The 16,796-nt window shown below is 39.6% G+C and overlaps 2 protein-coding genes across 2 annotated transcripts in view; both read right to left on the bottom strand.

Moving 5' to 3' along the window:
* DPYS (dihydropyrimidinase) overlaps positions 1 to 3,586 on the bottom strand; it is a 30,512-nt gene extending 26,926 nt beyond the window's left edge. The window contains exon 1 of the mRNA XM_066177455.1: positions 3,211 to 3,586. Within this exon, the coding sequence (XP_066033552.1) occupies positions 3,211 to 3,480 (270 nt within the window). The 5' untranslated portion in view covers positions 3,481 to 3,586. The remainder of the gene's footprint in view (positions 1 to 3,210) is intronic.
* A 7,725-nt stretch (positions 3,587 to 11,311) lies between these two features.
* Positions 11,312 to 16,796, bottom strand: part of LRP12 (LDL receptor related protein 12) — a 51,217-nt gene continuing 45,732 nt past the window's right edge. Inside the window, exon 7 of the mRNA XM_066177447.1 lies at positions 11,312 to 14,532. Within this exon, the coding sequence (XP_066033544.1) occupies positions 13,669 to 14,532 (864 nt within the window). The 3' untranslated portion in view covers positions 11,312 to 13,668. The remainder of the gene's footprint in view (positions 14,533 to 16,796) is intronic.

The raw sequence follows: 16,796 nt of genomic DNA, 5'->3' as shown, positions 1-16,796 counted from the left end.
AATCAGAAACAATGCAAATTTCCTCCTACCCTCTCCAACTCCCTTACATCAATTAATCTGGATACACTGAAAAACCAAAAGCCACTGAGGAGTTCCCCTGAGTAAAGTACAGACCTGAAAAATTATTACGGAGATCAATTTCATTTGCTTTGAGAAAAATATTCTCAAAAGCATGTTCAGGAGAACCCAAGTGAAATTCACACACTGGAGGAGAGGCTTCTTTTCGTGTACAAAAACTGGTCAAAGATTTGGAGATGTGTCGGTAGTGTTTTTGCATCAGTGAGTTTCGTCAAGTGTGTGGAATCACTGAGGAAGGAGAGCACTAGAAGAGCATTGTCAACTTGAGACATGCTTCCTCAGAGTCTGTATAGTAGAAAAAACAAGCCTGAGTGACAGGCAAGTATTAAGGGGCAAATACACAACAACATTAACAACAACAAACCCCACTGAGTTTGAAAATGCAATATGAAAAGCCCCAAAAGCTTGTCTAACACCAAAATATTTTAAAAGTGTTTAAAAGTGTATTTTTATTAGGAACAGGATATAATTTAGTAAAACTGTATAGAGGGTTTTAAATAGAATGAAGAATTTACATCCTCTACATAAATGTTGTCAAGCAAATAAGTAAAATACAACCTTACTTAATAGCTGAATGGTGATCAAAAATTGCTTTTTAACCAATAATTTCCACTCTCCTTTATGGACAACTGAATTATTAATTTTCTTGCCTTTGCAGGGGATAAAAGTTACTCAGATGCGAGATCCTTGACTATTTATTGGATCAATAAAAGAAATTGATCCAATACAGAAATTCCTTTATTGAAATTGTCGCTTTCTTCCAGATTAGCAAAATAAATCCTCGCTATTGCTCTAAACAATGTCCCTTTGCAAAACAGTAGCAACCAATTCAGATCAAAATATGCACAATTCAAATTCACAGGATCAGAGAATCACAGAATTCATTAGCTAGGCTTTGAGATCAAGTCTAAGCTATGACCTAACACCACCTTATCAGTTAAACCATGGCACTAAGTGACACATTCAGTCTTTTTTTTAAACACCTTGAGGGAACAGTGACTCCACCACCTCCCTAGGCAGCCCATTCCAATGCCCAGTCACAGTCTTTCTGTGGAGATTTTTTTCCTAATGTGCAGCCTAAACTTCTCCTGGTGCAGATTAAGTCTGCATCCTCTTGTTCTGTCACTGGTTTCCTGGGAGACCAAGCCCAACCTGGCTGCACCCTCCTTTCAGGGAGTTGTAGAGAGAGATGAGCTCTCGCCTGAGCCTCCTCCAGGCTCAACAACCCCAGCTCCCTCAGCTGCTCCTGACAGGGCTTGAGTTCCAGGCCCTTTACCACCCTTGTTGCCTTTCTCTGGATGCATTTGAGCACCTGAATGTCCTCCCTGAACTGAGGGGCCCAGAACTGGACATAGCACTCAAGGTGTGGCCTCACCCAGTACAGGGCAACGATCCCTGCCCTGGTCCTGTTGGCCACACTATTGCTGATCCAGGCCAGGATGCCATTGGCTTTCTTGGCTGCCTGGACTCACAATGGCTCACGTTCAGTCTGTTGTCAACCAGCAGCCCAAGGTCCCCTTCTGCCTGGACTCTGTCCAGCCACTCTGTCCCCAGCTGCAGGGGGTTGTTGTGGCTAAAGTGCAGGATGTGGCACTTGTACTTTTAAACCTTATATTGTTGGACACAGCCCATCTATCCACCCTGTCCAGGTCCCTTATGCTATATTAATCTTCCTTTTTCTGCAACAATTAGTTTCCTTCTTCCTTTATTCTGTTCATTTAGAAATCAGAAGAATAATTGTAAGTCTGTCAGTATATTTTGCAAAAAGAGAAGTTTGAAGAGTGACACAAGTATTTGTAAATCTCTAATGAATTGAGCAAAACGTTTTCTCCAGGAAAAGTTGTTCAAACTATCAAATATTTTTCAACAAGATTGACTTATTTGTTAAACATGATTTAAAGAAAATTTATAGACTTCAAGAAAGAAAATATCATGGGTTCCACAACTCCACTGAAAGTATCTTTTTATTCCCTACATCTTTTTCTTCCCTCTATCTGTAAAGAGAGCTGCCTTTACTTATTCAACTGAATGGGTAAATCTTAGCTAATCATTGTAGCATATTTTGCAATAGTTGGAATACAACTCTGTTGCCCTGAATTTCTTGCCAAAATATTTGTCAGATAATGACCCTCAGTGAATAGGTCTGAACACTTTCCACACTTTGACCTGGGTTAAGAACATCCACAATATCTAACTTTTTGACAACTAATTGCTAAGTTGGATCTAGGATCTTCTTGTAGGCACTGAAGTGACTATCTGGACATCCTGTTTTGTGTATGTAGCCTCCGTTTTGCAGCTTCCCTCTCCTAAAAGTACCTCAGAGTTACTCAGGAAACCTTAAAAACCTATTTTCTGCTTTTTAGTAAACCCCAGTTCTCCTGTGAGAGGAACTGGGTATAACAGTGTCTGTGAAGGTGATGTCTAGCAGACAAGCCAAGTAGGGCAATGTGATCCTTTCTATCAATAAAACATTTCAGTCTGCACAACAAAGCTCTTAGAAAATGCCTTGAAAATTTTAGTTATGGAAACTGTATGTATTGCATACTGTCAATGAGAGTAATCAATACACTATTCATATGTATTCATGGGAATATAAAAAGATCAGCAAAAAAGCTGAAGAACTGTAAAACTGGGAGAAATTAGGTATTTTTATAAAGCGTATTTGAAGTGGACTTTCATTGAGGGATACAGTAAGCAGCAAAATGACAGAAGAAAAGCCTGCATTCCCACATGCCAACAGAGGAGAAAGAACAGATTACCACAGAAGTGCTCAAACAGCAGTGGGGAGTTAAACTGTTTCTTTAGTTAACCTTTGCTCAGGAAAGTATGAAACTTGATGCATGTACCAAAGCAGGTTGCAGTCTGCATGCTGACAGCCAGGGTAAATGCATGCCCCACTTCACCCCCGCAATCACAGTAGTTTCTGAAGGAACCCAAATAACATACCGGTTGAGGGGGTCCACTGAGTACCCCAACTGCTGTATGACAATATCCCAGTCAAAGGGACAGGAACAATTGGCCATGCTTGATTTACACTCTATTCTCACTTTTAGAAGTAATACTGGATGACCAGCAGACATCTCTCTCTGAGAAAGCTCAGATGCACACACAGATGTGCACATGTGCACTCACCTTGGTTCCAGTATAGAAGTCATCTTTTGACCTGCTACCCATAAAAGGGAACTCCATGTGTGTGTGAGTATCAATGCCCCCAGGGATCACCAGCTTGTTGGTTGCATCCAGCACAACAAGTCCAGTTGAGGGCTGCAGGTTCAGGTTTGGTCCAATCTGCTGCACCACTCCATCTTCCACGTACACATCAGCCACCACAGAGAGGTCATCATTCACAACTTTTCCCCCTTTGATCAAAAGTCTCTGCTGAGCCTGGGTTTGGGGTGGCATGCTAACAGGTGAGAGTGAGGCCTCAGCTCAGAAAGTTGCTCTGTCCTCAGAGTACTTCACTGCCCCCTCCTCCCAGAGCAGCAGTTATCTCCAAATAGCCCGAAACACACACCACACCATGCTCTTTAAACAGACACTGGAGGAACGGCCCCCTCTGCTCCCAGTAGCTCCACCTCCCACTCCTGAGCAGCCCAGTGACCCGCATGGGAGCAGAGCACTGCCGCTGGGCCCTTTCTGCTCCGGACTCTGCCTGGACAAGGGAGCCATGCTTTCAGGGGCTCTGGGCTGTTCTCATTGCACTCGCTCCCCGTGTGTCTGACGGTTTGCAACTTGCTGAGCTGCTTTGAAAATGTGGCTATTTTTTTACCTTGTGATGCACAAAAGCAAACTAAATGCTTTGCAGCTGCATTTGAGGAAACCAAGGGTGACCTGAGGTCTCCACAGAAGAAGCCAGAGAGTCCAGGGATGACCTGAGCTTCCTGCAGCCACGTCTGAGGAGCCTGTGGGTCCAGCCTGTGCAGAGGTAAAGGCAGAGTGCAGTGCTCTGGTGACCCAAGTGTTGCAGCTTTCTCAGTGGAGATGGAGGGGTCCACACCGCTCCCAAGCTGTTTCTCAAAGGATTTGGGACACACCACCCTCAGCATCCAAACACAGCTCGCCCCTGCAATGACACTACATGGATGGCGCTCCAGCCTGAGGAGCAAGCCGGGGTATGTGTGCCAACATCCATGTGAAAATCACATTTCAGTACCTGATGCCCTGCTCCATCTGCCCCATGGCCCTGCTCTGCCCGCTTGGCAGGCCCAGCCTGTGCTCACCACTCTCCCACACTGCTGCCCACACAGCCACTGCCGGCCCTGGCCGGGCTGGCCCCTCGAGCCTCCCTGCCCCAGGGGAGCTCTTCCCCAGGGCCAGGGGAAAGTCAGGATCTTCTGTGGTGGGTTTCACACAAGGCTGGTGTGACCTTGGCAAGATGTGGTTTGTCTGTGTTTCAGAATATAGACCTGGAAAAAAAGGTGGGAAAATAAAAGGAAGACAGCTGGAAAATGAGCTAAAAGTTTGGAGCTGAAAAGGAAAGACCTGCTCTGTACCATCTGAGAGGCACTAGTTACTATGGCATTTTCCCACTTCTTTTCTCCCATAACCCTGGATTTACATACTCAGCAGTGACATGACACTGCTCAGGTGTGTCCCTAAATCTGCTGAGCACTTGCATCTTCATCCCCTCACCACTTCCAGTTCAGTGGTGATGATTTAGCGAGATAGAACATTGTGTCTGAGGGCTGTGAGAGGGTGCACATATAGGGTACCAAAAAGCCATTCAGACAAGGGACACAAGATTCGGAAAAAAACTCACCTTCCCATCAGCAGGTCACCTTTGTTCCTTCCCTCATGATGGGTAGGAGAGCATTACCATACATTTGCCTTTCTATCTGCCCATCACAAAGAATCTTGTCCTACACCTCACGTTTGAGCAACAGGACAGAGACCCACTGGGATTCATAACTGGACACAGCATCAGAACAGGTCAAAACTAATTTGGAAAAGCAGTCTCACTTTGTATAGATTAAGTGACCTTTGTTAAGTGACCTTTGTTAAGTGACGAGAGGGGTAGCAAAGTCAGAGGTTCATTTGATCATGTAGTCATGTGCGGTGTAGCAGTCAAGTTCCTATGCCACCCCAATGGATATTTAATGATTTGATGTAGAACAGCATCAACAGATTTTGCAGTATTTACTGGCAAAGAGACTTCACCCTGAAGTTTCAGTACCACTCCAGTACCTAAACTGCCAACCAAAAACAGTCACTTTCCCATAATTTCTCCCTGGCCAATGATTACTTAATATTTTCTATGAAAGGAGTTTCATAGAAAACAGATAGTCACCTCTGAGTAGGCTCTTGGGCTAGTGGCAGTTGCAAACTGTTACTGCTCAAATCCTTCCACCAAATTGGGCAGAGGGAGATCTGAAAGCAGATAAGCCACATCACAGCAGACAGCGTGCACTGGGATATCCAGTTCCCTTTTTGTGTGTGTTGCACGACAAAGAGCTGATACAACTTTGATACATAAATGCATAAAGAGTAGCACAGCTCAAAATCCTATTTTTGTCTGTTTCTGAGCAAGAACAGGCTTGAACTTTGTTTCCCCTCCGATTTCTTCCTGGATAATTTAGACTTTTAGGCATTTAAGAATAGGATCCACAACCTTCCTATCTGTAACTTCATGCCTAGCTCAGAACTGCAGAGCTGCCCACAAACCAGCAACGTAACGTCTTAGAATTCTGTGCCTAGGAAAAATGAATTTATCCCACAGGTGGTTTTGAATACATTAAATAATGTATTGGTATATAACAAGACTCTGTCTAAGCAGCATTTATGCATATTTGGTAAATATTTAATATTTCACAACTCAGCTGTCCCTGGGAAAAATAGCCTGAAACACCACTGGTGGAAAAGAAATAATACTTAAAACACTGAGAGAAGACAACTGGCCCTACATTCTTAGTGATTATTGAGTATCTACTGCTGCACCAACAGGGCTTCTGGCTCCTAACAGACTTTGTAGTATTTACCTACCCACAAAACATTTTACTTTTTTATCCTTCTCTTTGCAGAGTTTAAAACTAATCTTTGCTCCATAATCAATGTTTGACTCTGCACGGTTGCACTGGTCTGTGCTGGCAGAGAGTTGAACTCTGTCATAGTAGCTGGTATTGCTCTGTGTTTTGCATCTGTGCTGAGATCAGTGTTGGCAACAGAGGGAAGTTCTCATCACTGCTGAGTAGCACTTGCACTACACTGAGGGCTTTTCTGCATCTCATACTGCACTACCAGCGAGGAGGCTGGGGGTGCATGAGAAGCTGGAAGGGGACAATGCCAGGACAGTTGACCCCAGTTGACCACAGGGATACCCCAGGCTGTATGGTGCCATGGTCAACACATAAAGCTGAAGAAACAAGGAAGGGGAGGGACACTCGGCATATATAGCGCTTGTCTTCCCAAGTCTTCATTAGTGGATGGTGGAGCCCTGCTTTCCTGGAGATGGCAGAACACCTCCCTGCACCTGGGAAGTGAGGAATGAATTCCTTTGTTTTGCTTCACTCACAAGTGCAGCTTTTGCTTTACCTATTAAACCGTCATTATCTCAAACCCATGAGTTTTCACACTATCACCCTTCCAAATCGATTGAGTGGCTGTGCAGCTATCAGATACCAGCTGGGCTTAAACCACAACCCTGCAGAGACATTTCCTGTTAGGAAACATTTACTGAACATCAAATGTTACATAGTAGCTCAAAGATTTGAGAGCCATTGCTAAAGTCTTCCCAAGCTCACAAATCTGAAGTTGAATCATATGATAATGACTTTGTTGTGTCTACCAAAGCAAATAATCCTAGAAATCTAAACATGGAGTGTCTTGTTTAGTGTGGCTATCAGAGAAGTGCAATCATCAGAGGTTTCTCAGTAGCCTAATGATTAACTGATTCCATTTGAATGACTCTGAAGAAAATACAATCCGTATCTTTGATTTACCAAATGAAAATAATTTAGGGAAAATTTAGGGAAAAGTTTGCAAGAAACAGGACTGAGGTTAGGAACATCCAGCAGACTTGAGGACATCTTCTAAAACCATTATAATGCAGACACAATCAGTTTAAAGTCTTCTAAGACACAAATACTCTCACCCACTTCATCCTGGAACCTTTACCTGCTGCATCCCCACATAAAATACTATTAATTTTAAACTTCACCTTTAATTATCACACCTTACTCTTATCTTCCCCCCTTTGCTTCAATTTCACATTCTTCTTACCATACCCTAGTGTTGTAAAGCTCTTCTATTATCACACAGTCTTCGGCTTTTTCTGAACTCCAGGACTCTTGCTGGCATTAACCTTCAAATTAAAGTTGGTGAAGCTGAAATGTATCTCAAAATGCAGGAGCAGCAGACAAATAGGCTTTTGAACAGACACATTTCGTGAAGGAAACTAGAGACTGACAATGAGCAGCAGGAAGAAAGGTCAGCTAATGAAGATGTGCAATTAATATTATTTATTTTTGATGACTTTCCTCCAAGGAAGAAAGACTGGATCATGCACCACATCTGCAGTGTGAGAAAATTAACAAAAATGGTACCAACAACTCTCAGTAATGATGGATAATGCACTAGGTTTTGGAGAATTTGTATAAAAATGTGTCAATTTGAGGTGCACTCTGGATTTGAAGAAAGGAAAGAATGGTTATCTTTTCCCATATTCAGAAAGTCGGAAGGACTGAATACTTGGTAGGCATTTCTTTGCAACTCCTATTAAAAAATCCGTAATGTCTGTTGACCTGGGATTTACTTTCACACTCCTCTTCTCTGCAGTGGGAATTTAATACTCATTCAAGAAAACCAGATGGTCTAAATGTAATTGCACCTGTAAAGTCTTCATAATTGTGACACCAGTCAGGTGCCCTTGTCAAAACCTCCCCAAGTTTTCAGAAGAGTCTGCTGGCTACTTTCATGAGATATATTTTCAGACACAAACAAGTGATGAGGTTTCAAAACCTGATCTCTAAAGATTTCTTCAGTTGTAAAAGCTTTCCAAAACTAGCAAGCATGCCCTATAGTTTTCTATAATAAAACAAGGCTAAAAATGTTAAGAAAGGTGTTCAATTCTCTAGCTCCACATCACCTGAACTACTATAAATATGCACTCCTAAATACTGGAGAGCATATTTACATCCAAGATCCTAGTGCCAGTCTTTCCCCACAAACATTAGCAGTGATGCAGCCCATTAGCACCCAGCCTTGGGTCCCACACATGTGACACAAAGGAAGGCAGCCAAAGGTGTGCACATGCTGAAGACCATCCTACTTTTTAGAGCAACAATAAGTAGTGACTGTTCTCTCATTTCTGTAACACCAACTGCCTCCTCCTCCTCTTTGATCAACACAAATGGTGAAACACAGACTGTACAACCAATACAGAAAAAAAGAACGACCAGGAATCCAGCACAGGAGCAACTAAGAAACCCTCATACCGTGCTCTTTGTTTTTTTTCACTATTCATTGGCTCAATAATGGTCCGATAAAAAGTCCAGTTTCTAAATATGTGTGACAGTTCAACTCAGGCAGTGTAATTCTAATTCTCACAATGGTCTGGGAAAAAATCCCTCATCATACCTGCCAGTTACTTCCTGGTGTATAATCTCAGTCAAAGAAACTAAGTTCTTAGTGGGATTTTTCCAAACTCCAAGAAAAAAAACCACAAACAAAAGCACAGGGATCAGTTATCTTTGGAAACGGTTATTTTTACTAATGCACTATCTAAAAAACACTGCAAAATATTAGCCGTATTTTCCCCAACTCTCAAACTCAACATCTACTAAAGGAACGCAAAGTCAGAACTGTAACTGCTGGCCAACACAGTAGGGAAGAGAAAGCAAAACTGAACAGCTATGCCACTGCAAAAATACGATGTCAGTTCATGACATTCCTCACTACCCTGTATATTGCTCCTGTTCTTCCTCTGGTGCACCAGAACTTCTTCCTCCAACTGTGACTGTTCAAGGTGGTTCTTAACTAACCAAAGGAAAGACAACAGATTTAAACCAATACATTTTACCAGTTATTTTATACACCTGGAGAAGCAGATAAACCTATTTCTTAATTTCTGTTGGCATACCTTAATCATGAAATGCACAATTATTTCATTGCAGAGGTACAAATGCAATTCTACTAAACCTCTGTAACACGACAAGTCAACAATGCTGTGATGAAATCCGAGATATCTGCTCTGAATCCAGACACCTGCCTCTGTTAGATAATATGCACAATGTATGCTTATTTCAGGGATCATGTCCTTATTCCTTGAAACAAGTTTATTTCCTTGTCCTTTACATTTTGCATAAGAAACCCTTATTATCTGTTATGAAGTCCACACTGAACCATAAGTCCTTTCTTTCTATGTTCCGGATCTTACATGTCCTACCCATTATGACTAATTTTTGGGAAGGTCTCCTTCAATTGTCTGTCTCAAAAAAAATTCTTTGTGCAGTGTAATACAATTATATTTCTTTAGAGTTTCTAGTCTGTTTTACTACAACATTTCCAAAATTCAAATTCCCATGGCTCTTTTTTTTTTTTTCTTCCTGTGTTTTCCACCCATTTCTTTCTTGTAGAAGCAGCATACAGAGTAACTGTGATCTGAAAAAAAACTCAGTCTGAAAAACCTAACTTGCACGAGTCTTTTAGTTGGTTTCTTGATAACAGGATGCAACTTGGTCGAACGAGGAGAAATTAATGCTGAAAACTAAATTCTTCTCCTAGATTTCAGTGTGCATGTAAAAATATCACAAACACTAATTTGTGCCTGAATATTCACAAAGATTAGCTAAATTCTGTTTACTGTAAATACCCTTTCTCAAAATGTGATTAGGAATCACTAACTGACACTGCTCAGAGTGTTGTCTCTTATTTCCTCCAGTGATGATGAGGGGAGTCTTGTCCATCTGAATGCTTAGGGAATGCTCCAGTTTAGTGAACATATTCTCTTCCCCCAAGTTACTATTCACCAGATAGTGGATACTGCATATAAACAGAAACCTCAACTAGACATACTGACGTGAATGTTGTGCTATAAAACTTCTCTGTATCAAGTCCCATAATTATGGATTTTAATTTACTTGGATGAAGGAAAAGCTAACTACAACGAGATCCCAGTGGAGGATAGAAGGGAAAGAATTTTAACTATCAATCTGCTCATCTCTATGTACTTTTGGTGACTTGGCAAAGGGACAAGACAGACGTCTCCCTTGTCCTTTCCAAACACACCCCATATTTTGGGCAATTCAGTTGTAGCTGATGTCCTGAAGAAATTTAGTTACCAACTGCTTATTTTCAGAAACTCACAAGAGAGGAAGAAAAGAGATGCAGTCAAAAAAACCCTCACTGACAAAAAGCTTCACAAAAAGCTTCATCACAGCTGGAGGAAGATTAGAACTTCTGACTGAAACAAAGATTTATGGGAAATGTGCAACACTTCCTCAGGACAACTGTCACAGCTGAACATCTGGAGATGCATGTAGGAGAATGAAACACTTTTCAGAAAGGAAGCAAAACCTCATGTCAACAGGAAAAGCCATGATTTGATCTGCAGTGAGTATTTATTATATAAACTTAACTGAAACAGTATTTTTGTCCCAACCTGAACTTGATTTCCCTGGACTGGATCCAAGCTTTGGCACAAGTTCATGCTTTGGCATTTGGGCGGAAAGTGGAACACAAAATGCAGTAACTAATTCCAGCATCCGCTCCAGCAACGTGTTTTGAAAGAAGAGTTATCAGCAACACTTGCTGAACTTGTACTGAAAATGAACTTTACTTCGAAAACAAAACAAGCCCTTGCACCATCAGAAGCTCAGTCAGCCCCTCCCCCCCCCAACGTTTCAGTGCAAATCAAATGAAAAGTGTGGTATGTGAAAAAGAACGATGACAAACTCTTTTCCATGTTTAAATAACATGAGGAGAAAACTTGCCTCACAATAACCTAGATTCTTCCAAGCTGGCAGATGAAAATGATTTATTACAGAAAACAAGATAATTCCACAGTAAATAATTCTTTTTTTCAAACTGCCCTAATATTGTAGCATAGCTATATCAAGAATCAATTAAACAAAAGACTAATTCAAGCTCTCCAGCATAAAAAGAAAAAGGATAGTAATGTCTAACCGGAAACCTCAATAAAACCAAACTAAAGAAATGCAACCAATCACTCATACATTAGTCAAGAGAAAAATCAATCACTCCTTTTAATATGACTGAGAAAAAAAATCACTGCAACAAATTCACCTCATACAAATATGAATTTTATTTACAGTTTTCCAAATTATCAATCAAATCCAACTTCTCAGTTAAATGTGTAGCATTTGTCCTTTAAAACAAATTAAACATTGTGTTCTTTTTACATCTGCAATATGGAGTCCATAGGTACATGCTATTTGGGGCATCTAATGGAACAAATTTAGATCACTATGTGTGTTAAACACCGAAGGTATTCTGTGAAGACTCTTTAAAATTTATCTGCCTCAGGGACAAGCATTTCCACAACCACTTTCTAATGACAATTAATTAGGAAGGTTTAAAAACCCAGTATTTTATACCAGGACATACTGTTCACATATACTTCAAGGTGTGTTACCATGTTCCTATTGCAAAGCTGCCTGCTCTATAAGCAACGCGACTGAAATCAGACTAAAGATTACCCACAGATTTAGATATTATTCAATGTGAATAAAAATGGCCATTGATGACTTTTACTTGAGTATGTGTAATTATGGGCCAACTTGTACCTGATCTGGTACCAGTGTGATGTGATCTGTTCTGAAACTTGAAACCGCATGGGTCATTGTAATAAAATCTTTTACAACTGTATTGCACATAAGGTTCCTCAAAAGCACAAATCTACATAACTGCATCCTGAACTCAGATTTTACCTGCTAACTCTCATGAAAAAAATCAACCAGATGGTAAAATCATTTATTTTTCTCATCCCAGTGTCTGTGAATGAAGAGAAGAGGGAGAAGATATATACACTTTAGAATCCATTCAATTGTTTGTTTCTTCTGCATGTGATTTGTACTTCAGAGATGAGGATTTTAAAAAAATAAAAAGCCAGACAGACCTTGGATTTATCTTTAAAAGTACCTCAAAAACATAACAAAAATTCAATTTAATTTTGATACATATTAAAATTTTAGTCAGTTCTGCCTGACAGCATAACACGACAGAAATGCACAAGACTTTAAACATGCTTTAAAATGACATTCAACAAAGTATTTAAAATTTAATAAATAGCATACAATCACACACAAATACATTTCATACTGGATCTTTAAGCCTACTAAAAACAGACTGGTAAAGAATAAATAAAACAGTAGTTGACAGTTTTGTTTTTAAAAGGTGTAGTTTCTTGTTGTCACACTAGTAGCCACATATTAACCTGCTTATCACAAAATTGGAAGTTATGAGCTTTTATTCTCACTGATCTGTTTTGCTCCAACATGTAATATCATAAAAAAAATACACTAAAAGGGTTTTCTTTTGGTTTTTTTAAACACCAGTCTGCGACCAAGTAAACCATTTTTTAAATACAATGAATAAATAGGGAATTAGTAAAGCAAATTCAATTGCAACAAAAACGCAACACCCCAAGAAAAGAGCCATGGAAATATATAGCCATTGCAATATTAGACAATAATAGTACTTAAAGTGATAGTGCTTGTGCACTAAGCTCATTAGAGACCTTAATATGATTTTAGTGCAAATCCCTTGAGTCCAAACAAGCCTTATACCCTACAGTATTAGGGAAAGATCTATTACCAGTTGGAACTTATTCTGTAGTGTATTTGTACATATTGGATATTTAAAGAACCAATACATATTGTAATATCTTCGGCCCTTTTTTACTTCAAATCAAAAAGACTAATGACTGGGGATTTTACATACTATTTGGCTTGTACCATATTAGACTGCAGTTTTAGGAAAGTCAGTGCTAAAAAAGCTTTTGCCATCAGTTTATCTACTGTGCCTAAATAATTTCATATATCATTGCATTTTGTACTTCTGAAAGAAAAAGAATGCTCCTGGAGAAAGTTTCTCCTCCCTTTAAGTAAGTTCACATTATGATGAAATTCAAGAATATTTAGACAAAGTGTTGAATAAACTCAAAGAAAAGTACATATTTTACATTAACAATCCTTACCAGTATTTAGTATATTAAGTTACAAGTATGTTGGCAATAATACAACAGAGTCAATTCCTAAAGGAAAATAATTCTGTACAAATTCACCTGTTAATATGGGGTTAAACAGGCAGCCAGTAAGTCTTGAGCAGCCATGTTTCAGGTTTGAACTATAGTACCAGGATAAACTAAATTTGAAACTAATGGAGAAAACTTCAGTTTAAAGAGTAATCTGATTATACTGGATACACACATTGTGTATTCAGAGCCATTAAAACATTCACTCTTATCGTTCCATAATGTCATCCAGTATAAGTTTAATCAACCACACAGGCTAAAATAGCTTTAACATAAAGTTGTCCTGGATTTTTTAAAACTAAAAACTAATTTTAACTGTGAAGTACAAAACAATGACAGATATTGCTCCAACTTGTACACAATCTTTCCTAAACAATCCGTACCTAGCAGAGTAATAATGCCTCATCGTCACTAGTTTCATTTTTCACTGTTGCCTCTAAGCAAGTGTCGGGTATCTGGGCAGTGTGTACGATGCCACAGCTCTCACAGGGGCCATCTCGACTGCATGACCTTACACTGTGGTGTGTTGCACTGTAAGGCTGTCTAAGCCCTGGTCCTTGATCTGAGCTGAGATCAAGTAGAGGTCTTGAACAGTCATTCATGTCAAAGTCTGATGCTACATCAGAGACTGGAATTAACATTTCAACATCATCATCCTCTTCTCTTCCACTTACCCCATTATCGAGCTGTCTCAAAGGACTTTGGTTCTGATTCACTGAGCTTGATCTCCCTAAAGTAAAGCGTACCCAGCGTAAGCCTTGAGTCATACGGCTTAGTGCGCTCGAGAGCTGGTGGCGGGCGGGACTTGTGCTTGGGGGCTCTACACTTGTCACTTCTCTTCCACCATCCGTGGTACTCCCACTGCTGGTCTGAGCAGAGGAACTCCCACACGCTCCCACTGTGGCTTCTATTGCTGTTGCAGGAGGGACTTTTTGAGGCAAGGTGGCAGCAACACCACCAACTGCTCCTGCTGTGTCCCTTCTTTCATTTTCTGTGTCTGTGTCATCAGATTCAACTGAAAACAAACTTCTGTGAGTATTATTTCTTTCACCTTCTCTACTAGTACTTTGGCTGGCAACATCATCTCCATCCGCCGAGACCAATGCCAACGATCCAGAATGACGTGACCTTGCAAAATTAAAAATTCGATTCCAAATGTTACTTGATCTGCCAGCAATAGGAAGTCTGATTGAGGTAAATCCAAGCTGAGATCGTACTGCCAGCCTCAGGTTTTCCAGAACTGAAGCCTAAAAGAGAAAACAAACAACCATCAAGCATTGACAGTCTGTTGGTACTGTTCTAGCAAAGAAAGAACGATAACTATTGTGCAAAACAGCATTTAAAGAAGTTAAATGTAGAATCTTAAATATTAGAAAATGTTGCATCGTTCTTAATAAGGATCTTGTACATGTAGCAATAGGCTATTAAAAAAAAAGTGGGCATGATAAAAGTCTAGATACTCCAGAGGAAAAAACATTATGAACAGGCAATTTAAATGGAAATACATACGCAAAGGTAATAAAAGAGCAATGACTTCTATATAAGGCGTATTTCTGCCCTAATCAAGGATCTCTAAATAAAGACAATGTGAAAAGCAAGGACCTATAGCCTGGATATGGAACACTGATTAAAGAAAAGTACAACCACAGAGCCAGTAGAGCAGGCATACAAAATCTATTACAGTTTTACCAAGAAGGTAGTCACTGTGGATTTTAGAGTACAACACATAGAAACACATCTCAAAAAGTTTAGGATTCGTAAACGAAGCCTTCCAGAAAGATTTAACAAAGGTGGCTGGCTACCTTCTTTATCCACTACCACAGGGACGCCTCAAAGGGACTAAATTAAGTATCATCTCCAACAGAGGCTTATAGTTTGATTTTTTCCTTTCTTTCTGGTATTATCAGTTAATTCCAGTTTCAAAATGCTTTAATGCTTCTGTTTAAATAAAATTATCTAATGTGTTCTAAACTACAAATTTCCCAAATTCAGTATAGTTTTTCCAGTTATCCAGCTACAGAAGAATGCATGCCTGAATTTTCCTGTTTAAAACTTTTCAACTGTAAGGTAACACAAACCCCTTTGTCTTTGGTATCCCTAACTCAAATTTAAGAAAAAACTAAGTAGTTCAATTCTCAAATATGGTAGAAGATCTTCTAAATGCCCATCATTCTATAAATATTCACAAATGTTTTTAATTAGAGAATAAAGCCCGTATTCACAACTTTTCATGAAGATTATGGCAAAAAAGTAGAACATTCTTCAGAAGAGCCATTCCCTGATTAAGCCCTTAACATATATGCATGAATTTCCCTTCATTTATAAAAACTGAAATTTAGCGTTCTCCTGCTGTCATGCTAATCTCCCTTCCACCATCCTTCAAACAGCACAGCAGAATATCTGAACAATACTTCATGCACGACCTTCCTCTCCCCCTTCCCTTAGTTCACAGGATGACTGAATTCAAGCATGCAGTATGTGTGTACAGCAGCCTTACTTTCAAAAGCTACTAAACAGACTGCTACTCATGGAAAATCCAGCTCTGAAGTCATCTATCAGTTTTAGGCAGAAAACACTACAGCACTCCTAGAGCTTGAATAACTATCTTCAGTCCTACACAGATTTGCAATTTGAGTATTTTGCTGAAGACAAATTTTAACACACTTTGACTTAATACTGACTCCCTTCCCCAAATCTTTACCATATTGAAAATCGAGTTTTATAATTTACAGAATTCAGTTTACATTGCCTCGAATTTTTACTAATGTTGTCTCCTCTGAAAAACAAAGGTTTTAAACAATGCAACTTCACTGGTTAAATATGAGTAAACTTTTTATCATGGAAGCATCAATGTTCTAGAATGACATTATTATTATTTTTGATGGCCTGCTCATTTCTTATTTCTATGCTAGTTAATTGCTCAGTATAGTTACTTCAGTTTTCAAGGCCACACGTGTTATTTGAAATACTGGTGCTCATAATGGGAATTCAGTAACACTGTCACTGTTCAAAACTATTGTACATCCATCAATATTTTATCAAGTGGGAAATCATGATTACATAGAAATACTATGAAGCAACTACATTTTATTATGTTTAATTCCAAAAGTTTGCCATATATATGCAATATATTCTGAAATGAACTTAAAATGTATCCAAAGAAACAGTGGTTAATTCAATGTAAGTCAAACTAAAGAGTAAAGAAAATTTCAGTTGCTACAGATTTTTAAAAGCTCCAGTACCAGCCTGACTGCAGCCATTACATGTCTGGGTTTTTCAGAACTGTCCTCTCTATGAGGACTGTTAACTCACTCTCTACTCATTCTAGTAAATCCCAAGATCTTGACATCACCTTTATGGGATTTCAAGACGAAAAAGGGGTCTGAGCAAGCTAGGTTTTTCTAACAACTGTGATTGTTTCTACATGTATTTATGTACACCAAACCTGAAGTGTCCCACACAGGGTAGGCATCTGCAGGAAACACTAGTTTGTTCCTGCAAGTTACCTGTA

This window comes from Chamaea fasciata, unplaced genomic scaffold, assembly GCF_029207755.1.
Source record: "Chamaea fasciata isolate MVZ Bird 193981 ecotype frontalis unplaced genomic scaffold, bChaFas1.0.hap1 SCAF_1, whole genome shotgun sequence".
Lineage (NCBI taxonomy): Eukaryota > Metazoa > Chordata > Aves > Passeriformes > Sylviidae > Chamaea > Chamaea fasciata.
The sequence above is the reverse complement of the archived record's forward strand: the minus strand, read 5'-3'. Positions and strand labels throughout refer to the sequence as shown.